The following is a 23,128-nucleotide window of genomic DNA, read 5'->3' as shown; positions in this document are numbered from 1 at the left end:
TGTTGTTTTGTGGGTACTATTTAATAAAGCTGCCAGTTGAGGACTTGTGAGGTGTCTGTTTCTCAAACTAGACACTCTAATGTACTTGTCCTCTTGCTCAGTTGTGCACCGGGGCCTCCCACTCTTCTTTCTATTCTGGTTGGAGCCAGTTTGCGCTGTTCTGTGAAGGGAGTAGTACACAGCAGTGTACCAAATCTTCAGTTTCTTGGCAATTTCTCGCATGGAATAGGCTTCATTTCTCAGAACAAGAATAGACTGACAAATTTCAGAAGAAGGGTCATTGTTTCTGGCCATTTTAAGCCTTTAATCAAACCCACAAATGTTGATGCTCCAGATACTCAACTAGTCTAAAGAAGGCCAGTTTTATTGTTTCTTTAATCAGAACAACAGTTTTCAGCTGTGCTACCATAATTGTAAAAGGGTTTTCTAATGAGCAATTATCCTTTTTAAAAGAATCAAATTGGATTAGCTAACACAACGTGCCATTGGAACACAGGAGTGATGGTTGCTGATAACGGGCCTCTGTACGCCTATGTAGATATTCCATAAAAAATCAGCCATTTCCAGCTACAATAGTCATTTACAACATTAACAATGTCTACACTGTATTTCTGATCAATTTGATGTTATTTTAAATGGACAAAAAAATGAGCTTTTCTTTCAAAAACAAAGACATTTCTAAGTGACCCCAAACTTTGGAAAGGTGGTGTATGTCCGTATTTGAAAAGCCTCTTTTGCTGTTCACTGTAAATCACAGGTGGATAACCCAGTCTCAATTCTTAACCAAGAAATGAGTAAGCAATTTCTCCATTCAAAAAGTGAAGCAGATAAGTATAAGGTACAGTTGTAATTTAAATTCTTTGTCCTTGTTTTGTAATTTAAGCTCTGACATGTTCTTGTCTACATGCTTGTTTTTTGTCAACCATTTTTGTCCCATATGCAATTCTAATTCTATGTCCACTTCATCATGCGCAACCAAAGTTCCTTCTGGGGATTTCATTTTTTAAAATATTTCTGTAGTTCTTCATGAAAGCGACTCTACTGGAGCAGATGAAGAGAGACTACATCCACATCAAACAGACTAAAGCCGTGACCAGAGAACAGGTTGAGAGGCAAGAAGAGGTAATGCTATCGCATGGAAATGACATTTTATGGTGGCCCAAAAAATATTGCATTTCATACATGGTCACACATACACTTAACAAATTTTTTTAAATTTTTATTACATTAAAAAAAGATAATGTAACACTGTATATGTACCCAGTTTGTTAGAGGTTTTCAATTAAATTACCCTGTACAAAAATATAAACGCAACATGCAACCATTTCAAAGATTTTACTGAGTTACAGTTGATATGAGGAAATCAGTCAATTACAATAAATTCATTAGGCCCTAATCTATGGATTTCACATGACTGGGAATACAGATATGCATCTGTTGGTCACAGATACCTTAAAAAAAACGTAGGGGCGTGGATAAAAAAAATTGTCAGTATCTGGTTTGACCACCATTTGCCTCATGTAGCGGGACACATTTCCTTACATTTTCTGGTAACCGCTCTGGTGGACATTCCTGCTGTGAGGATGCCAATTGCACACTCCCTCAACTTGAGACATCTGAGGCATTGTTGTGTGACAAAACTTCACATTTTAGAGTGGCCTTTTATTGTCCCCAGCACAAAGTGCACCTGTGTAATTATCATGCTTCTTGATCATCCATCCAGCTGACAGGTGTGGCATATCTTGGCAAAGGAGAAATGCTCACTAACAGGGATGTAAACAAATTTGTGCACAACATTTTAGAGAAATAAGCTTTTTGTCCATATGGAACATTTCTGAGATCTTTTATTTCAGCTCATGATGCATGGCACCAACACTTTACGTGTTGCATTTCTATTTTTGATTAGTATATAAATAGGACAGTAAGTTAAGACTCTAACCATGTTTTATCTTTTGCTTTCAGTGTCTAAAGGATCTCAAGCAGGAGTTTTTGCAGAAGAAGGAGAGGTACGAAAACCTGTCATCTGTTGGTAAGATGAAGGAGACTCTGGAGGAACTGAAGAAGATGATGGCATGGTGCTTGGTAGGACATTACTTGGTTGTTTCTCATTCACCGTTTAGTTTAGTTTGGGCTAAGTCAACGCCATTCAAAAGTGTTGGAAGTTCTTTGAAGAACTGCATAAATTCATGTCACCTCTGTTTTGTTACTTTCAGGTGAGGGAAAAGGAGCGGTTGGTCCAACAGCTACAGGAACAGATAGACGCAGAAGAAAGTAATCACAAACACGAAGAAAACCTTCAACTCTGTCAGGTATTTGTGAAGTATATTTGTCTAAGTACACTACACGACTAAACATATGTGGACACCTGTTGGTCAAACATCTCATTCCAAAATCATGGGTCTTTAATATGGAGTTGGTCCCCCTTTTGCTGCTTTAACAGCCTCTACTCTTCTGGAAAGGCTTTCCACTAGATGTTGGAACATTGCTGCGGGGACTTTCTTCCATTCAGCCACGAGAGCATTAGTGAGATTGGGCACTGATGTTGTGCAATTAGGCCTGGCTCGCAGTTGGCGTTACAATTCATCCCAAAGGCATTCGATGGGGTTGAGGTCAGGGCTCTATGCAGGCCAGTCAAGTTCTTCCACACCGATCTCAACAAACCATTTCTGTATAGACCTCGCATTGTGCAGCGGGGGCATTGTCATGCTGAAACAGGAAAGGGCCTTCCCCAAACAGTGGCCACAAAGTTGGAAGCACAGAATCGTCTAGAATGTCATTGTGTGCTGTAGCGTTAAGATTTCCTTTCACTGGAACTAAGGGGCCTAGCCTGAACCATGACAAACAGCCCCATATTATTATTCCTCCTCCATCAAACTTTACAGTCGGCACTATGCATTGGGACAGGTCCGCCAAACCCATATTTGTCCGTTGGACTGCTAGATGGCGAAACGTGATTCATCACTCCAGAGAAAGTGTTTCCACTGCTCCAGAGTCAAATGGCGGCGAGATTTACACCACTCCAGCTGACACTTGGCATTGCGCATGGTGATCTTAGGCTTGTGTGGGCCATGAAAACCCATTTCATGAAGCTCTCGCCGAACAGTTCTTGTGCTGACGTTTCTTCTCGAGGCAGTTTGGAACTTGGTAGTGAGTGTTTCAACCAAGGACAGACGATTTTTAATTCCTACGCGGTACACACTTCAGCCCTCGGCGGTCCCGTTCTGTGAGCCTACCACTGCCGTTGTTACTCCTAGACGTTTCCACTTCACAATAACAGCACTTACAGTTGACCGAGGCAGCCCTAGCAGGGCAGAAATTTGACAAACTGACTTCTTGGATAGGTGTCATCCTATAACGATGCCATGTTGAAAGTCACTGAGCTCTTCAAGTAAGTCCATTTTACTACCAATGTTTGTCAATGGAGATTGCATGGATGTGTGCTCAATTTTATACGTCAGCAACGGGTGTGGCTGAAGTAGCCGAATCTACTAATTTGAAGGGGTGTCCACATACTTGTGTGTGTGTGTGTGTGTGTGTGTGTGTGTGTGTGTGTGTGTGTGTGTGTGTGTGTGTGTGTGTGTGTGTGTGTGTGTGTGTGTGTGTGTGTGTGTGTGTGTGTGTGTGTGTGTGTGTGTGTGTGTGTGAGATATATATATCTTGCCAGTTGGATCTGTTGAGAAATCCATTGGAGAAACTCTTATGATTTTCTTAGAAATCCTGCCTGTGTTATATCCTAAAGGTCCAATGCAGCCATTTTTATCTCCATATTTAATCATATCTGGGTAACATTTTAAGTACCTTACTGTGAATGTAAAAACATTGTATTTTTTCAAAAGATTCTTAGCTTTAAAAACAATTCTCAAGCAGGAATTTTGCTAGGACTGTCTGGGAGTGGGGGGGGGGGGGAACTGAAATGGAACTCTTATTGACAGAGGTTCAGAACTCTTATTATTGGTCTATTAACTAATTTATTGCATGGTAATGTCACCATGGAAGGCCAAAACTCCATTCCACCAAAACAGGCTGAAATTTCAGGTGGTCTTTTCAAACAGCTCTTACACTAAAAGGGCATATAATTATAATCACAATTTCACAGTATTATTTCAACATAGTGTGGAAATGTACATAAAACACAGGAAAATCTCGTTTTTCACTGCACTGGGCTTTTAATGTTTTCCTCTCTTTTCCCTCCAGAATAAAGTGACAGTAGCTGAAAAGAAATTGCAGGAGATCCAGAGCAGGCTTCACAGTCGGAAAGAAGAGGAGGAGTCACTGTCAGAGGACTGTCGGAAGATAAAGGAAGAAGTCAAGTCAAAGAATAAAGCTCAGAAAGAGCAGGAGGTAAGAGGCTGGGTTGAGGTCAGTCCCATTCCAGGAAGTAAATGTAGGCTTACGGTCCCAAATGGCACCTATTACCTATGTAGTGCACCATTGTTGACCAGGGCCCATAGGGCTCTGTTCAAAGTAGTGTACTTCATAGGGAGTAGGGTGCTGTTTAGGACTAACATGAAATGTACATTTTCCTCACCAATATCCTTGCTTACCGATACCTTTTCTGTTTGCAGCACTTTGATGAAATGCAATACCTTTGTCTGAGCTGTATTTTATGCTGTTCTATTGTAGGTGGTGTATTTCCGCGCTGTGAACAAACTGAAGCAATCAGAGAAGGAACAGTCCCTTCTTCACGAGAGAATTCACAAAGTGAAAAATATGTGAGAGATTTTTGAGTGATAGTCAATGTTTGGTAGAATATACTGTGAAAGGATTAACTGCCAGTGTTGGATAGTAGTAATTGAACTATGTTTTGCAGTAGTTAGGTGGTAGTTAAACTAAATTCACATCTAGGTAGTGTTTTCAGTAGTTCATTACTTTTTAGCCATGTAGCAGTCTAGCTAACTACTGGAACTTTTTTCCCCAAAAATAACTGAAAGTATGGGTGAAGTAGGCATCACATCTTCCTAATTCTGACTTGAAACAGTTTTTGTGTTTTAATAGTCTAAATTACACGTTCTGGTAACATCCGACTCCAGATCGATCTGTTCTTTCAATTTGTGGTCTATAACATCTCAGATTTAGATAGAATCATTTTTCACAAAGTAGTTTGGATGTACTGAACTGCTTTTTCAAAGTAACTTAAGTAAACTACATTTTTCTTAACTTCTTCCAGTGTGAAGTACTTGGTAGCTTCACAAACTATGTTTTCAGAGTAGCTTCCTCAACACTGTTAACTGCGCACACTGATTTACTACGTAAGCATGAATAGTCATTGCATTGTGGTCTGGTCCACATTTTCTAGTTACATAACTACTGTTGTTTTGATTTGCTTGCATACATTCAGCTTTTGTTGAAATTATCTTTTGATGTAACCCTGTAGTGGGAGTCAGAACAAGAAGGCCGAGGCAGAGCACACCAAGAGACTGCAGAAGATCTCCAGTCTGAAGACGCAGTTGGAAAAGCATGAGACGCAGTGCACTGCTCTGAATCAGGAGATCAAGGACAGGCAACAGGCTCTGTTCAAAGGGAAGGAGGAGTTGGACAAACTACGGTAATGGAAAACGATTCAAAGGCTATTTTCTTTCTCTTCCAAGAATGTTGTCTTATCATATTGTACAGTATGATAAGATCAGATAAAAACCTGTTATTTTTAAATAATTAAGTCCGATGAATTCTGTTTGCATTCTTCCACCTGTAGCATTCTTCCACCTGTAGCATTCTTCCACCTGTAGCATTCTTCCACCTGTAGCATTCTTTCACCTGTAGCATTCTTTCACCTGTAGCATTCTTTCACCTGTAGCATTCTTTCACCTGTAGCATTCTTCCACCTCTAGCATTCTTCCACCTCTAGCATTCTTCCACCTGTAGCATTCTTCCACCTGTAGCATTCTTCCACCTGTAGCATTCTTCCACCTGTAGCATGCTTCTACAGTATGAAATAAGTACTACAACAAATACCTACGGACCATTAGCAATTTTACACATCCTCACGTTGTTGAGACCTAAGGGGCCATGGTTCCGTTCTAGAAGCACTGCTCCTACAGTTTTCCTTCGGTATTGCAGTTTATCTGATGCCCGGTCCAGAATGACCATTTCCGTACACAGCCACATAGAGAAGTCAGATTTGGAAATTCCTAATAAGACACTTTAGTCATCAACTTTGTTCACAAAACATCCATAAATTATTCAAATAATTGTCGCTGAAGCCTTTTTATTTTATCACTCTTTGCCGAAGATATTAACATTTTATATTCATCCAATGTGTGCCATATTTTTGGATGATGTTGTCGCTGCACCCTGTGCGCACTGAGTGCTCGTGCACATGTGATGTTGGTCCGTATAAACCGGAATGCAACCCGTATAAGGACGGTCCATGAAACGGCGTATGCGAACCTGAGTAGATTACCTCAGAAACCACGGTCGGACATCTTGGACACAGTCTCCAGTTCTTATTATACATCCGTGGTTGAGACTGAGAAGCTTGGTGTTGGAGTAGGGTGTGGCCCGATAGGGTGTGGCCAGGAAGACTCACATATAGGCCTCAGCAACGTGATAACCACCACTTTCTGCATCAACCATTTGCTCTCACGTTCTTCTTTTAGTATGAGTACTCAAACTTCTGTAATGCTCATGTGTTGATTGAATGCTCTAGGTTGGAAGAGAAGAATATTCAGGTGTCGATGGAAGCCAAACTGAAGAGGAAGAACCAGCTCCTGGCCAGTAGATCCAACAAACTGAAGCGCTTTGGAGATAACATGCCTGACCTGCTAGACAACATAGACAAGGCTTACATCCAAGGACGTTTTACCAAGAAACCTCTTGGCCCTATAGGTCAGTGGTTCTCCACCTTCTTTGGTTTAGTGTAGCCCAATCATATAGTGATCTGGCCGAATGGCACGGTCATGTGCAACAGTCTTCCTAATTACCCCCTGTGGGGAAACCTCAGAAAGATGTACTTAACATTAATTCATCTGTTTTTCTTTCCGTTCATTCATCCATCTACCCATCCACCCATCCATCCATCCATCCATCCATCCATCTACCCATCCATCCATCTACCCATCCATCCATCCATCCATCCATCCATCCATCTACCCATCCATCCATCCATCTACCCATCCATCCATCCATCCATCCATCCATCTACCCATCCATCCATCCATCTACCCATCCATCCATCCATCCATCCATCTACCCATCCATCTACCCATCCATCTACCCATCCATCTACCCATCCATCTACCCATCCATCTACCCATCCATCTACCCATCCATCCATCCATCTACCCATCCATCTACCCATCCATCCATCCATCTACCCATCCATCCATCCATCTACCCATCCATCCATCCATCTACCCACCCATCCATCCATCCATCTACCCATCCATCCATCCATCTACCCATCCATCCATCCATCTACCCATCCATCTACCCATCCATCCATCCATCCATCTACCCATCCATCCATCTACCCATCCATCCATCCATCCATCTACCCATCCATCCATCCATCTACCCATCTACCCATCCATCCATCCATCCATCCATCTACCCATCCATCCATCCATCTACCCATCCATCCATCCATCCATCCATGGTTTCCCATCAGGGGCATGTATAAATCTGAAGGACCCTGCCTTAGCTGTAGCAGTGGAGAGCTGCTTGAGGAGCTTCATGAAGACCTTCTGCTGTGACAACTACAAGGACGAGGCCGTCCTCCAGGATCTGATGTCACGCTACTTCTCTAAAGGCAACAGACCCCAGATCATCGTCAGCCCCTTCTCTGGCTCCGTCTACAAGGTTCAAGGACGGTGAGACACAATCGCTCCCTCTGAAATGGCACCTTATTCCCTACATGGCCCTTGTCAATAGTAGTGCACTATGTAGGGAATAAGGTGCCATTTGGGACATTACCACATATTGTTTTGTTGTTGAATACCGGTAGCTACTATGGACCGTATTTGATCCTTGACCATATTTAGTTACAGATATTATTAGAGTGAAACTGTATGGACTTATGAATACATTGTCTCATTGTTACCAAATTGTTTTGTTAGATGTTCATAACAAACTGTATCTATACTTTTTTATTGTTGTTGTCAGTAAAGCTAATTTGGTTTTGTATTTGGTTGTGTTTCAGTGGAGTCAATCACCCAGACTACCCCTCAGTACTGGACTCTCTGAGCATAGCCAACCCAGTCATCGCAAACTGTCTCATCGACATGAGAGGCATAGAATCCATTCTCATAATCAAGGTTAGTGTCTTCCCTGATTTAAGCTCCTAGTTGAATGTGCAGTCCAACAAACGGTTTGTTTGAAGGAGTTTGCATTGAGGCACGATACGACAAAGGTAAATTGAAAGATGGAAACAACAGCATCTATCATGTTTCCACCACTGGGAGCCAGTGGTGGTTCTAGCCTGTATGGCTCCCTGGGTGAAGGACCCTGCCTTAGCTGTAGCAGTGGAGAGCAGCTTGAGGAGTTTCATGAAGACCTTCTGCTGTGACAACTACAAGGACGAGGCCGTCCTCCAGGATCTGATGTCACGCTACTTCTTTAAAGGCAACAGACGCCAGATCATCATGGCTCCCTGGGCGAAACCTCCCCTTAAAACTATATAAATATATACAAAAAAATATTCATAAATATCAAAAAGAAGTAACAAAGACCAATAGAAACAAATTGTAGCATATAAATTCAAATAAAAAAGATAATTTAATTATTACACTATTACCCTATTAATAACAAAAAACACACAAATCAAACTAAATTGCACACATCCGACATCAAATACACAAATAGAATAACACACTTATAAAGAATATAACCTGATTATTACACTACTGCACTTCAAACAGGAAACACACAAACTAAATTGCACAACTGCCGTCTAAACCCTGACCTTTCTTGCCTTCCTTGATGCAAAGTCATCAATGACATCATCATAAGAAATCTGCCCAGCAATTGTATGGTTAATACTGATGACAGCAAGGCCACTAAGGCGTTCCTGTGACATGGTGGAGCTCAGGTAGGATTTGATGAGCTTCAGCTTTGAAGAGCTCCGTTCTGCTTTAGCTACGGTCACTGGAAGAGTAAGACCAATTCTGAGAGCAGTCCACAAATGTGGATACATTTCTGAGGGCTCCCTTTCGTGTCTTCGATGGCAAGTCAGGCTAGTTCTTCAGTTCCTGTGCAAGCTCTCTGCCATCCAAGTCTGAGTGTCTTTACAGTGTAGTGTCATAGTAAGGGCCTCGCATTGTTCTGTCAGCTCCTCATTTGAGAGACTTAGGAAGGTTGACAGCACTCCGAACTTCTCTCCCACATTTTCCAGTGTGTAAAATCTTCCCTGAAGGGCTGAGGTTGCAGCATCAGCAACGACATTGAAAAATGTCACCTCCAGCTTCTTCAGGGCATCATTCAAAGCCTCATCAAATGATTCGTATGAAAAGGACCTCAGCCTTTTTTGTCGTAGAACGTCCTCTACATTCATAACCTCGCAAATATCCTTGTCTGACGTTTGTGCAGTCATAAAGTCTGTTGCCATGTAGTTGCTGAGACCTCTGTCTTTCTGAGAACACTGACTGCAACATCCACATGCATACTGGGAGACTGTATCAGCTTGCTCACATGTTGGATCTGGCTCAAGATGTCATACCACACCACTGTACAGATGCTGAAGCGGTATGATCCCACCTCCTCTGACAAGGACTGGGCCTCAATCTTTATCACAGGGTCTTTGGTTTGATCCCTCACCTCAATCAGTGCCTCTCTCACCGCTGCTGCCTGATACCTCAGTGCCTCTCTCACTGCTGCTGCCTGACACCTCAGTGCCTCTCTCACTGCTGCTGCCTGACACCTCAGTGCCTCTCTCACTGCTGCTGCCTGACACCTCAGTGCCTCTCTCACTGCTGCTGCCTGACACCTCAGTGCCTCTCTCACTGCTGCTGCCTGACACTTCAGTGCCTCTCTCACTGCTGCTGCCTGACACCTCAGTGCCTCTCTCACTGCTGCTGCCTGACACCTCAGTGCCTCTCTCACTGCTGCTGCCTGACACCTCAGTGCCTCTCTCACTGCTGCTGCCTGACACCTCAGTGCCTCTCTCACTGCTGCTGCCTGACACCTCAGTGCCTCTCTCACTGCTGCTGCCTGACACCTCAGTGCCTCTCTCACTGCTGCTGCCTGACACCTCAGTGCCTCTCTCACTGCTGCTGCCTGACACCTCAGTGCCTCTCTCACTGCTGCTGCCTGATACCTCAGTGCCTCTCTCACCGCTGCTGCCTGACACCTCAGTGCCTCTCTCACCGCTGCTGCCTGACACCTCAGTGCCTCTCTCACCGCTGCTGCCTGACACCTCAGTGCCTCTCTCACCGCTGCTGCCTGATACCTCAGTGCCTCTCTCACCGCTGCTGCCTGATACCTCAGTGCCTCTCTCACTGCTGCTGCCTGATACCTCAGTGCCTCTCTCACTGCTGCTGCCTGATACCTCAGTGCCTCTCTCACTGCTGCTGCCTCATACCTCAGTGCCTCTCTCACTGCTGCTGCCTGATACCTCAGTGCCTCTCTCACTGCTGCTGCCTGACACCTCAGTGGCTGGACACTTAACTTGACTCTCCCACCTTGTCTCAGTCCACATCTTCAAAGTGATGTCCATATGTTTTTTCAGGATGGCCCATCGCTGTGTGGAGGCTGAGAACAAGGTGTACCGTTTGTGAAAGGTGCCAAAGTTACCTGTGGTATCGACATAACTTTTAGCAGCATCAGCCACAACCAGGTTCAATGTGCGAGCCCCACATGGCACAGATAGAGCTCTTGGATTCATTTCCAGGAGACTGGCTTGGACATCTTTGTTTTTGCCTCTCGTGTTGGACCCATTATTATAAGACTGTCCTCTGCAGTCCTCAAAATGAATTTTTAGCTCCTCTAATCTTTTGAGAATCAGGGATGACAAATGTTGGCCTGTGGACTCCTCTGCCTCCAAAACCCCCATAAAACGTTCCTTTATGTGGTGCTCCTCCTTCAGTGACACAATTCTAATCACAACTGACAATTATTCAGTGTGGCTGACATCTGAGGTGCAATCTAGAATGATAGAGAAGCATTTTGCCAGCTTGATGTCACTCACCATTATTGAAAAGACCTTGCTAGTCAAAAACAAATCAATGAGTTCATTCTGTATTTGGTGGCAGAGGTAGCTTATGGTGTGACTCGAGATCCCTTTTTGGACACGGTTAAGGTGCTCTTTCATGACTGCAGCAAATTGTGCCATCAGTTTAACCTCCTCCAAAATGTCCATTTTGATAGAGAGTACAGTGTTTCTGTGTGTCCCCTTAGTGCCAGGTTTCTAATGGTCAGAGACTGCACAATAGCAGTCAGACGTGTCAACACCTCTCTCCATCTTATCCTCTCAGCCTCCATAAGTGTCATCTCATTATTATCAATTGTTTCCTCTTTTTTGATCCTCATTGCCAGTTCTTTCCATGTTTCCATGCAGTTTTGGTGTTCTGGACTGCTGTCATGTGAAGTCAGCAAAGAACTTGCATGTTCCCAGTCTGTCAGCCCTGAGTTTGCCAAATTAATTTTCTTCTAAGAAATGAGTTTGCAGCAGGAGCAGAAGAGGCTGTTGTTTCTTTCAGAATACACCAACCAACTTCTAGGGATTTTTTTCACCACTCTCCCAAGGTCTTCCTGAAATTCTGGTGGTGACAGCTTCCATCACTCTCATTCCTTGGGAAAACACAGTTAGGTGGTACTTCACTTGGTCCTCTGCAAACTAGTTGTGTCTTAATTCTGTCAGTCAGAACTGAAGGCCAGTCAGCAGGATCTGTAGACAGTGGTTCATCCTCAGCAGCAGAGTCTGTAGACAGTGATTCATCCTCAGCAGCAGGGTCTGTAGACAGTGGTTCATCCTCAGCAGCAGAGTCTGTAGACAGTGATTCATCCTCAGCAGCAGGGTCTGTAGACAGTGGTTCATCCTCAGCAGCAGGGTCTGTAGACAGTTGTTCATCCTCAGCAGCAGGATCTGTAGACAGTGGTTCATCCTCAGCAGCAGGATCTGTAGACAGTGGTTCATCCTCAGCAGCAGGGTCTGTAGACAGTGGTTCATCCTCAGCAGCAGGGTCTGTAGACAGGGGTTCATCCTCAGCAGCAGGGTCTGTAGACAGGGTCTGTAGACAGTGATTCATCCTCAGCAGCAGGGTCTGTAGACAGTGGTCCATCCTCAGCAGCAGGATCTGTAGACAGTGGTTCATCCTCAGCAGCAGGGTCTGTAGACAGTGGTCCATCCTCAGCAGCAGGATCTGTAGACAGTGGTTCATTCTCAGCAGCAGGATCTGTAGACAGTGGTTCATCCTCAGCAGCAGGGTCTGTAGACAGTGGTTCATCCTCAGCAGCAGGGTCTGTAGACAGTGGTCCATCCTCAGCAGCAGGATCTGTAGACAGTGGTTCATTCTCAGCAGCAGGATCTGTAGACAGTGGTTCATCCTCAGCAGCAGGGTCTGTAGACAGTGGTTCATCCTCAGCAGCAGGGTCTGTAGACAGTGGTTCATCCTCAGCAGCAGGGTCTGTAGACAGTGGTTCATCCTCAGCAGCAGGGTTTGGTGGGGATGCTGCTACAGGCATTTCTAATTTCTAATTTACTAATTGCATTAGTACTGTACAAAGTTAGTGTGCTATTTGATAGATTCCCCCACTCCCCCTACCTCGGGCTTCCAGTGGGGAGACCGGAGGTCAACCTACCCCACTCCAGCCTCCCGGGTGGCAGTGGTTAAGGGCGCTGTACTGCAGCGCCAGCTGTGCCACCAGAGACTCTGGGTTCGCGCCCAGGCTCTGTCGTAACAATTGGCCTAGTATCGTCTGGGTTAGGGAGGGTTTGGCCGGTAGGGAAATCCTTGTCTCATCGCGCACCAGCGACTCCTGTGGCGGGCCGGGCGCAGTGCGCGCTAACCAAGGTTGCCAGGTGCACGGTGTTTCTTCCGACACATTGGTGCGGCTGGCTTCCGGGTTGGATGTGTGTATCGGAGGACGCATGACCTTTGTCTCTCCCGAGCCCGTACGGGGAGTTGTAGCGATGAGCTACTAAAAAAACAATTGGATACCACAACATTTTATAAATAACCTACCCCACTCCGACAAGGTTAATTACATAACATTACATTACCACATGGTGACATGATATCATTGACGTGACGTGCAAATTAGCAATAGAAAACCAATCGCGCAAATGTCATCATATTTTGGTGCGGGCGCCCCGGCAAGATGCCGCCCTCGGTGTCTGCCCATGTCGCCCATACCTAAATCCGCCACTGGTGGGAATAGTATGCAGCTGAAGCTTTATGAAGATCGGCAGTAGACTTTGCTGCATGCAAATGTTTCCCCTTGCTGGATAGTAGGGCTGTCCCCGACTAAAATATATATATATTTAAATAATCTTGGTTGACCAAAAGTTGCCTGTTCTTTCGACCAATCGACTGGTTGAAATTTTGAAACGTGTATTTTTCCATATAGATACACCCTATGTGTTTTGACAGTCAACTATATGTAGGCTACTGGGCTTGTCTGACGCTTTAAGCACACTGTGATTTAAATAATTAAGACACACAAATGACTCTAGGCAGCCAGAGATAAAGATAACATAACCAGAGGATTGAAAACCCTGTTCCCGAACCACCACCTCCCACTGCTGCTGGCCTTCGCAGATTTTGCCGTTATGCTCCCGAAGTTACCGGTAATAGGCTACACCAGGGGTCAGCAACCTTTTCCATTTGGAGTGTCAATTTATCTTACCATTTCTACCGATCTAGGATTTTCATATGCACATTTTCGTGGAACAGTTTCATAAAGTCTTCGTATCTCAAATCATTGTAATCTGATTTAATAACAATTCTAGCTAAATTAAAAATTATACAAATCTAAAAGTAACTTTGTCATCTACAGTTGAAGTTAGAAGTTTACATACACTTATGTTGGAGTCATTAAAACTTGTTTTTCTACCACTCCACAAATTTCTTGTTAACAAACTATAGTTTTGGCAAGTCAGTTAGGACATCTACTTTGTGCATGACACAAGTAATTCTTCCAACAATTGTTTACAGACAGATTATTTCTACTGTATTATTGATTGTATGTTTGTTTATTCCATGTGTAACTCTGTGTTGTTGTTTTTGCCACACTGCTATGCTTTAACTTGGCCAGGTCGCAGTTGTAAATGAGAACTTGTTCTCAACTGGCCTACCTGGTTAAATAAAGGTGAAATAAAAAAACAAAAAAACAGGAGTAAGTTCCCAGCTACCAATGTCTCTTGTCCCGGTTGTGATTGCAGGAGAAGAATGCAGCCAGGAGAGTGATGCAACAAGGCCGACCCCCGAGGAACTGTCGTGAGGCCTTCACTGTGGAGGGAGACCAGGTGTACCCTAACCGGTACTACACTCCAGACTTCAGCATGGCCAAATACCTCGGGGGAGATCTGGAAACAGAAATTCGGCAAGTACCTATTTTATTAATCTGGACTCTTATTACATTTATTTTGGTACGGTTGATGTGGTATGCTCTTATAAAGTACCTTGCTCCGAAACACATCAGCAGTAAATATTTGTTTTATTTATTTTATTTAACCAGGAAGTACCAGATTAAGATCACATTATTGGTCAATTGCACACAAGGGCCAACGGAAATCTGACTTCAGTTTTTTACCCTTTTCCCTCCGAAAGACACACACATACATACACTACCGTTCAAAAGTTTGGGGTCATATACACACACATATATACATATACATATATACATATACATATATATACTATAATATATATTTATATATATACACTTTATAATACATATATGTTTGTGCGTGTGTTTATATAATATATATGTGTGTGTGTATATTCATTCACACATACATACATGCATGCATACATACATACATACATACATACATACATAAATACATATGTGTATATATATGGATGATTTTATAAAGCCAGGCTCATTTAACAGTTAGGCTATTGATTATAGACCTAATTAAGTTGGTTTCCTCTCCTCAATTTTCTTGCATATTTAGGCTAAGGCAAGGGCTGTTTCCTCATCTCTGCTGCTGCCTCCGTAGCATTGTTCTCAATCCCAATATGCTGGGTAATTTTGCTATTTTGCACAATAGCAACATAGGGGAAGGTGCCAATTCTACAGTGCACTGACTATCATGTTTCAGAACCTTGGACAGTGACCATATACAACGCGGTAGAATGCGCATTTGTTATTAAATTATATTAAATGTGTTAGTGTTCCACCATTATTTTTGACATGATTTAACCATTTCACTATCGCATGTTTTAGAGTGATGGAATGTGCCATACCTGTGGCCTCCGCCATGTAACAGTCCACTGAGACAGGCATGAATCAGACAGGTGTCTTGTGCACCATGTAAAAAATAAAAAAAGGGGCACAATTAATTTATTACAACCGACCTGTCGACTAAATGGTGTCAACCCTAATATTTACATATACAGGGTTTGGAGAGTTATGGGGGGCTGCCACACTGGGTGCCCGGGGAGCAGTTGTTTTGGGGGGTTAAGTGCCTTGCTCGAGGGCACAATAGCAGGCAATGGCATCAAGGATTTGATACCAGCAACCTTTTGGTTGCCAGCTCACGTTCCCCCTCCCCCCGCCCACTCACTCAGATTTTTCCAGTCAGATCCGGGATTTGAACTGGCAAGCCTCTTAAACTGCCAGGCTACCTGCCGCCTTCATCTCATGAGATGGTACTGTCCTTGAGCATTGTATTGATTTGTACTTTTATTGTTCTTTGTCATTGCTCAGCATGGTGGAGTCAGAGCTGGAGAACTACAAGGCCCAGCTCTCCCGGTTTCAGCTTCACCTGAGCTCAGTCAATGAGGACATCCAGCGCATGGAGGCCAAACTACACAGCACAATCATGACTCTGAAAAAGACTCTGGTAATATGATGAACTGTGTTTATAATGTGTTTGTCACTGCTCAGTTTTCTTCCCCAATTGTTAATTTGAATAGCAATGAATACATTGACACATTGAACTGACAGCAGTCCGATGCATTGCACCATCACTACTCTGAAAAAGCCTGGTGGTGTTGTAAACGTAAGCATTGCTGTAGATGTATCTGAAAGATATTGACAAATGTCCTGTATATTAATGCAGGGTGCGATCTGTTGTTGAATATGTTGCACCTCCTATGTAACGTAGGACATGCATGCTGTGTAACAGTCTACCTGTATATTTGCATCCAGGCCACAGTGAATCAGGTCAAGGCCGGTGTGACCGAGCTGGAGAATGTTGAGGAGGAACAGACTGATGACATCAGCACTTTGGTAAAAAAATAACTTTTATTTATCCATGATTCCAAATGATGCCATGATTTCCTGTAGAGATGATCTATGTTGGTTGGGATTGGTTGAAGTGTTAACACGGTGCATTTCATTTAAACGTTTAACTTGATCAAATGCTACAGGAAGAAGTGGCTCAAGAGAACCAGCAGAGAATCGACGGTGAGAAGAAAACTGTGGAGGAAGCGAAGGAGGAGCTGGAGGAGCATAAGAGAACTGCCAAGGAAGTTGATTGCCAGTATGTTGACGTGAGAAACAGGATAGAACAGCTGGCTGAGGAGACAGAGCCACTGAAGGTACTGTAGACATGTTTGGAGTTCCTGATGCTGTAAAAATGACAGAGCTTAATAATGCCACTTGACAGACACTTTTATACAGAGTAACTTTAATAGTTGAAATGGTACCTAATGAAATGTGAGTTATTTGGTACAAACACAAAACTGTTTGTGATGACGTTGTGCTTTGTGTGTTATTGTTTTGTTCTTGACTGATCAGGAGGAACAGGGTAAGGCTGAAGCACAGTGCAGTAAACTGGAACGAAGCCTGAAGATCTTAGAGAAGAAACTCAAGGATCATCAGGACAACATGCAGGCTATGAGGAGTGATCTGGCTCTGAAAGAAGAGGAGGTCACAGTAAGCGATAATATTTGTCCCAATGTTGGAATCAACCCTAGTGCTGAGCGATTAACCAAAATGTTTTTAAACAACTAATTAACCAACGTTGGTTCAATTATTTGAATTCCATATAGTATATTTTACTGTATTGTAATCGTGAGGTGATATAGAGAGCAGCTGTAGCTTAGCAACGTATTGTGATCGTGAGGTGATATAGAGAGCAGCTGTAGCTTAGCGATGCATTTTGATCGTGAGGTGATATAGAGAGCAGCTGTAGCTTAGCGATGCATTTTGATCGTGAGGTGATATAGAGAGCAGCTGTAGCTTAGCGATGCATTTTGATCGTGAGGTGATATAGAGAGCAGCTGTAGCTTAGCGATGCATTTTGATCGTGAGGTGATATAGAGAGCAGCTGTAGCTTAGCGATGCATTTTGATCGTGAGGTGATATAGAGAGCAGCTGTAGCTTAGCGATGCATTTTGATTGTGAGGTGATATAGAGAGCAGCTGTAGCTTAGCGATGCATTTTGATTGTGAGGTAATATAGAGAGCAGCTGTTGCTTAGCGACTCATCGGTATGTGATATAGAGAGCAGCTGTTGCTTAGCGACGTATCGTGATGTAATGGGATCTAGAGAGCAGCTGTTGCTTAGTGACGTATTGTGATCATGGGGGGACATAGAGAGCAGCTGTTGCTTAGCGACATTTCGTGATTGTGAGGGGATCTAGAAAGCAGTTCTAGAGAGCAGTTGCTTAGCATATCACTACCTGAAAATACATTATCTAAGTGATTGATAGCTGGTCTTCAGCAGTCATAAAATTATGCTTGGAATTAAATAATAGTCATAAAACAAATGTAGCATAATATACACAACTGAAATATTTAATTAAAGTAATGTGAATAAATGATGGTTAATAAGTAATAAGCAGTAATGGACAGTCACTACCATCATGGGACTTTTGTTGTTTTATTCTGTGTTACAGCATTCAACCCAAATAATCTAACCGAAACAGAACCGACCTCAAAAAACACAAATCAACCCATATATGGATATTTATTGGTGAATTATATAAGATGAATTTAAATTGCATGTTATCCTGCATGTTATTTTGCTAAATAAAAAAACAATGATGGGGCCAAATTGGGTGAAATGAACATACTGTAAATGGCAGTTGTTAATCTGTTTATAAACTGTTGACAGGAATTTGTGGCCAAAGCCAAAGAGATCAGCCCAGAGCGCCAACAGGTAGATCGCAGTGCCAGGAGTATTGATGTGGAGATCACGAGGTTACGGAGGAAGATCAGCGTTCAGGAGAGTAGCCATGGAGACCACGAGCAGGTGGTTAGGTAGGGTACTCCATCAGTACATATCCAAACGGCATGATTATTTCATAAAACATTGCTCATTTAACTGTCTGTCGTCTTGTAATGTTTCCTCTCTCGTGGACAGATTAGGTAAACACCAAATTAGGCAAGATTTTAGTAATGGAGATTGTGATGTTAGAAGACATTTCTGCCTGCTCCCACATGCTATAACTACTGTGTCAATGCATTTTGGAAATATTACTTTTCAAGGCTTTTGTATATACAATTGAAGTGGGAAGTTTACATACACCTTAGCCAAATACATTTAAACTCAGTTTTTCACAATTCGTGACATTTAATCCTAGTAAAAATTCCCTGTCTTAGGTCAGTTAGGATCACCACTTTTATTTTAAGAATGTGAAATAATAGTAGAGATTTATTTCAGCTTTTATTTCTTTCATCATATTCCCAGTGGGTCAGAAGTTTACATACATTCAATTAGTATTTGGTAGCATTGCCTTTAAATTGTTTAACTTGGGTAAAATGTTTCGGGTAGCATTTCACAAGCTTCCCACAATAAGTTGGGTGAATTTTGTCTCATTCCTCCTGACAGAGCTGGTGTAACTGAGTCAGGTTTGTCGGCCTCCTTGCTCGCACACACTTCTTCATTTTCTATGGAATTGAGGCTTTGTGATGGCCACTCCAATACCTTGAATTTGTTGTCCTTAAGCCATTTTGGCACAACTTTGCTTGGGGTCAATGTCCATTTGGAAGACCCATTTGCGTCCAAGCTTTAACTTCCTGACTGATGTCTTGATGTTGCGTCAATATATCCACATAATTTTCCGGCCTCATGATGCCATCTATTTTTGAAGTGCACCAGTCCCTCCTGCAGCAAAGCACCCCCACAACATGATGCTGCCACCCCTGTGCTTCACGGTTGGGATGGTGTTCTTCGGCTTGCAAGCCTCCCACTTTTTTCTCCAAACATAATGATGGTCATTATGGACAAACAGTTCTATTTCTGTTTCATCAGACCAGAGAACATTTCTCCAAAAAGTTAGATCTTTGTCCCCATGTGCAGTCTATGGCGGATTTGGAGCAGTGGCTTCTTCCTTGCTGAGCGGCCTTTCAGGTTATAGGACTCGTTTTACTGTGGATATAGATAATTTTGTACCTGTTTCCTCCAGCATCTTCTCACGGTTCTTTGCTGTTGTTCTGGGATTGATTTGCACTTTTCGCACCAAAGTACGTTCATCTCTAGGAGACAGAACGCGTCTCCTTCCTGTGTGGTATGACAGCTGCATGGTCCCATGGTGTTTATACTTTTGTACAGATGAACGTGGTACCTTCAGGCGTTTGGAAATTGCTCCCAAGGATGAACCAGACTTGTGGAGGTCTCCAATTTTTTTTCTGAGGTCTTGGCTGATTTCTTTTGATTTTCCCATGATGTCAAGCTAAGAGGCACTGAGTTCGAAGGTAGGCCTTGAAATACATCAACAGGTACACCTCCAATTGACTCAAATTATGTCAATTAGCCTATCAGAAGCTTCTAAAGCCATGACATTATCTGGTATTTTCCAGGCTGTTTAAAGGCACAGTCAACTTAGTGTATGTAAACTTCTGACCCACTGGAATTGTGATACAGTGAATTATAAGTGAACAAATCTGTCTGTAAACAATTGTTGGAAGAATTACTTGTGTCATGCACAAAGTAGATGTCCTAACCGACTTGCCAAAACTATAGTTTCTTAAAAATAAATTTGTGGAGAGGTTGAAAAACTAGTTTTAATGACTCCAAAGTAAGTATGTAAACTTCCGACTTCAACTATCTTTCTCCTCACCAGAGAGTATGCAGAGGCCCTGGCTAACTACAGGGACAAATCAAACCAAGTGAGAGATCTGAAGAAGTTCATAGATCGTCTTGACAACATAATGTCCGACAGGCAGACCCGGTACAAAATAATGCGCAGGTAATTCGTGATCATTTGACGCATTTCATAAAGGACAATTCCACTTTAAAAATGCTCATGACTGTTGTTATTTATTTAAACCGCTCTAAACCCCCCAAAATAATACTCTATGGCTCATTTCCCAGATACAGATTAAGCTTAAGCCTGTACAAATGGATGATCTCCATTGAGCATGCTTTTTAGAACACGACTGTCCCTTTTAGTACACAACTCGCCCTAGTAATACTGATTGTCGAATACCGTATGTTGACTATTCCCACACTCTTGACTTTTATGTACCTAGGTCCCTCTCTGTGAGATGCAAGTTATACTTTAATAATTTCCTGATAAAGATGAATTGCTGCGGGTCCATGATGTTTGATCACAACAGTGAGACGCTGTCCATCTCGGTATGTGTGCTAATCCTCATAGTTTTCAAATGGCCTCCGTAGCTTTTACATAAAATAAAGTATCTGTATTCGTCAGAATCAATTTGACAAATACATTTTCATAATAATTGTTCAGTTCATTTATTTAGCTTTTTACAGGAATGTGTTTGGCATTCAAGAGGACTGAGTTTAAGTTGGCATTAAATAATCAGTATTTACAGACAACAGGACCCACATAACAACAACCTGATCAAACTAACTAGACACTCATGCTACAGGTGTGAACCCCAACTCAATGTGTCCTGTTGTCTGTCTGTCCTCTCTAACCTCCTGGGCCTGTGTGTACAGGTGAAGCCGCCAGGCCGCGAGAACGACAGTATGAGTGACATGCGGTCTCTGTCTGGAGGAGAGAGATCCTTCTCTACAGTGTGTTTTATCCTCTCCCTCTGGGAGATCACTGAGTCCCCCTTCAGGTGCCTGGACGAGTTTGACGTCTACATGGTAAGACAGACCTGCATGGTAAGACAGACCTGCATGGTAAGACAGACCTGCATGGTAAGACAGACCTGCATGGTAAGACAGACCTACATGGTAAGACAGACCTACATGCTTGTTATTTACACACCTGGATTCACATAGTTTGTAAAATAGTATTTAATCAAAGTTAATGCTCATCTCCAAGACCTTAGTTTGAGCTGACGTGCTGATGAGACATTTTGAAATCGTTGAAGATTACAACTTCTATGACTAATTTAAAGACCCAACGCAGTCATCTTTTTTATTAATATGAAATAATTTCTGGGTTACAACTAAGTACCTTAATGTAATACACTGAACAAAAATCTAAACTTAACATGCAACAATTTTAAAATATTTTACTGAGTTACATTTCATATAAGGAAATCAGTCAAGTGAAATTCATTAGGCCCTAATCTATGGATTCCACATGACTGAGAATACAGATATGCATCTGTTGGTCACAGATACCTTAACAAAAAAAAGGTAGGGGTGTGGATCAGAAAACCAGTCCGTATCTGGTGTGACCACCCATTTGCCTCATGCAGCACGACACATCTCCTTCACATAGAGTTGATCAGGCTGTTTGCACAGCCATTGAAGAGAATTGTGGAATGTTGTCACAATCCTCTTCAATGGCTGTGAGAAGTTGCTGGTTATGGGCGGGAACTGGAACATGCTGTCGTATACATCGATCCAGACCATCCCAAGCATTCTCATTGGGTAACGTGTCTGGTGAGTATGCAGGCCATGGAAGAACTGGGACATTTTCGGTTTCCAGGTATTGTGTACAGATCCTTGCGACATGGGGCAGTGCATTATCGTGGTGATGGTGGCGAATGAATGTCACGACAATGGGCCTCAGGATCGCGTCACGGTATCTCTGTGCATTCAAATTGTCATCAATAAAATGCAATTTATTCTTTCAGTGAAATATAGAACCAAGTCTAAATATTGCTGTTACATTGCACAACCTTCAATGTTATGTCATAATTATGTACAATTCTGTCAAATTAATTACGATCTTTGTTAGGAAGAAATGGTCTTCACACAGTTCGCAACGAGCAAGGCAGCCCAAACTGCTTGCACATAACGCAAGAGAAGTGACACAATTTTCCTAGTTCAAAGAAATTCAGGTTAGCAGGCAATATTAACTAAATATGCAGGTTTAAAAAGATATACTTGTGTATTGATTTTAAGAAAGGCATTGGTGTTTATGGTTAGGTACACATTGGTGTTTATGGTTGGGTACACATTGATGTTTATGGTTAGGTACACATTGGTGTTTATGGTTAGGTACACATTGGTGTTTATGGTTAGGTACACATTGGTGTTTATGGTTGGGTACACATTGATGTTTATGGTTAGGTACACATGGTTAGGTACACATTGGTGTTTATGGTTAGGTACACATTGGTGTTTATGGTTAGGTACACATGGTTAGGTACACATTGGTGTTTATGGTTGGGTACACATTGGTGTTTATGGTTGGGTACACATTGATGTTTATGGTTAGGTACACATTGGTGTTTATGGTTGGGTACACATTGGTGTTTATGGTTAGGTACACATTGGTGTTTATGGTTAGGTACACATTGGTGTTTATGGTTAGGTACACATTGGTGTTTATGGTTAGGTACACATTGGTGTTTATGGTTAGGTACACATTGGTGTTTATGGTTAGGTACACATTGGTGTTTATGGTTAGGTACACATGGTTAGGTACACATTGGTGTTTATGGTTAGGTACACATTGGTGTTTATGGTTAGGTACACATTGGTGTTTATGGTTGGGTACACATTGGTGTTTATGGTTAGGTACACATTGGTGTTTATGGTTAGGTACACATGGTTAGGTACACATTGATGTTTATGGTTAGGTACACATTGGTGTTTATGGTTAGGTACACATTGGTGTTTATGGTTGGGTACACATTGGTGTTTATGGTTAGGTACACATTGGTGTTTATGGTTAGGTACACATGGTTAGGTACACATTGATGTT

General features: G+C 42.5%; 1 protein-coding gene across 3 annotated transcripts in view; it reads left to right on the top strand.

Annotated features, from left to right (window-relative positions):
• Nucleotides 1-23,128, top strand: part of LOC139384175 (structural maintenance of chromosomes 6) — a 32,205-nt gene that overhangs the window by 5,661 nt on the left and 3,416 nt on the right. For 2 of the 3 annotated variants that reach the window (XM_071128881.1, XM_071128882.1), the window contains exons 7-25: nt 758-838; nt 1,021-1,122; nt 1,963-2,082; nt 2,214-2,309; nt 4,195-4,341; nt 4,624-4,712; nt 5,375-5,545; nt 6,647-6,825; nt 7,607-7,808; nt 8,138-8,252; nt 14,315-14,475; nt 15,808-15,943; nt 16,252-16,332; nt 16,473-16,643; nt 16,843-16,980; nt 18,163-18,308; nt 20,114-20,239; nt 20,523-20,628; nt 20,956-21,108. In XM_071128881.1, the coding sequence (XP_070984982.1) occupies nt 758-838; nt 1,021-1,122; nt 1,963-2,082; nt 2,214-2,309; nt 4,195-4,341; nt 4,624-4,712; nt 5,375-5,545; nt 6,647-6,825; nt 7,607-7,808; nt 8,138-8,252; nt 14,315-14,475; nt 15,808-15,943; nt 16,252-16,332; nt 16,473-16,643; nt 16,843-16,980; nt 18,163-18,308; nt 20,114-20,239; nt 20,523-20,628; nt 20,956-21,108 (2,520 nt within the window). Of the gene's footprint in view, nt 1-757; nt 839-1,020; nt 1,123-1,962; nt 2,083-2,213; nt 2,310-4,194; nt 4,342-4,623; nt 4,713-5,374; nt 5,546-6,646; nt 6,826-7,606; nt 7,809-8,137; nt 8,253-14,314; nt 14,476-15,807; nt 15,944-16,251; nt 16,333-16,472; nt 16,644-16,842; nt 16,981-18,162; nt 18,309-20,113; nt 20,240-20,522; nt 20,629-20,955; nt 23,100-23,128 lie in introns of all 3 variants that reach the window. The other variant, XR_011628817.1, reaches the window with a different exon arrangement.

Source organism: Oncorhynchus clarkii, chromosome 25 (genome assembly GCF_045791955.1).
Source record: "Oncorhynchus clarkii lewisi isolate Uvic-CL-2024 chromosome 25, UVic_Ocla_1.0, whole genome shotgun sequence".
Lineage (NCBI taxonomy): Eukaryota > Metazoa > Chordata > Actinopteri > Salmoniformes > Salmonidae > Oncorhynchus > Oncorhynchus clarkii.
This window is presented reverse-complemented; position numbering and strand designations above follow the sequence as displayed.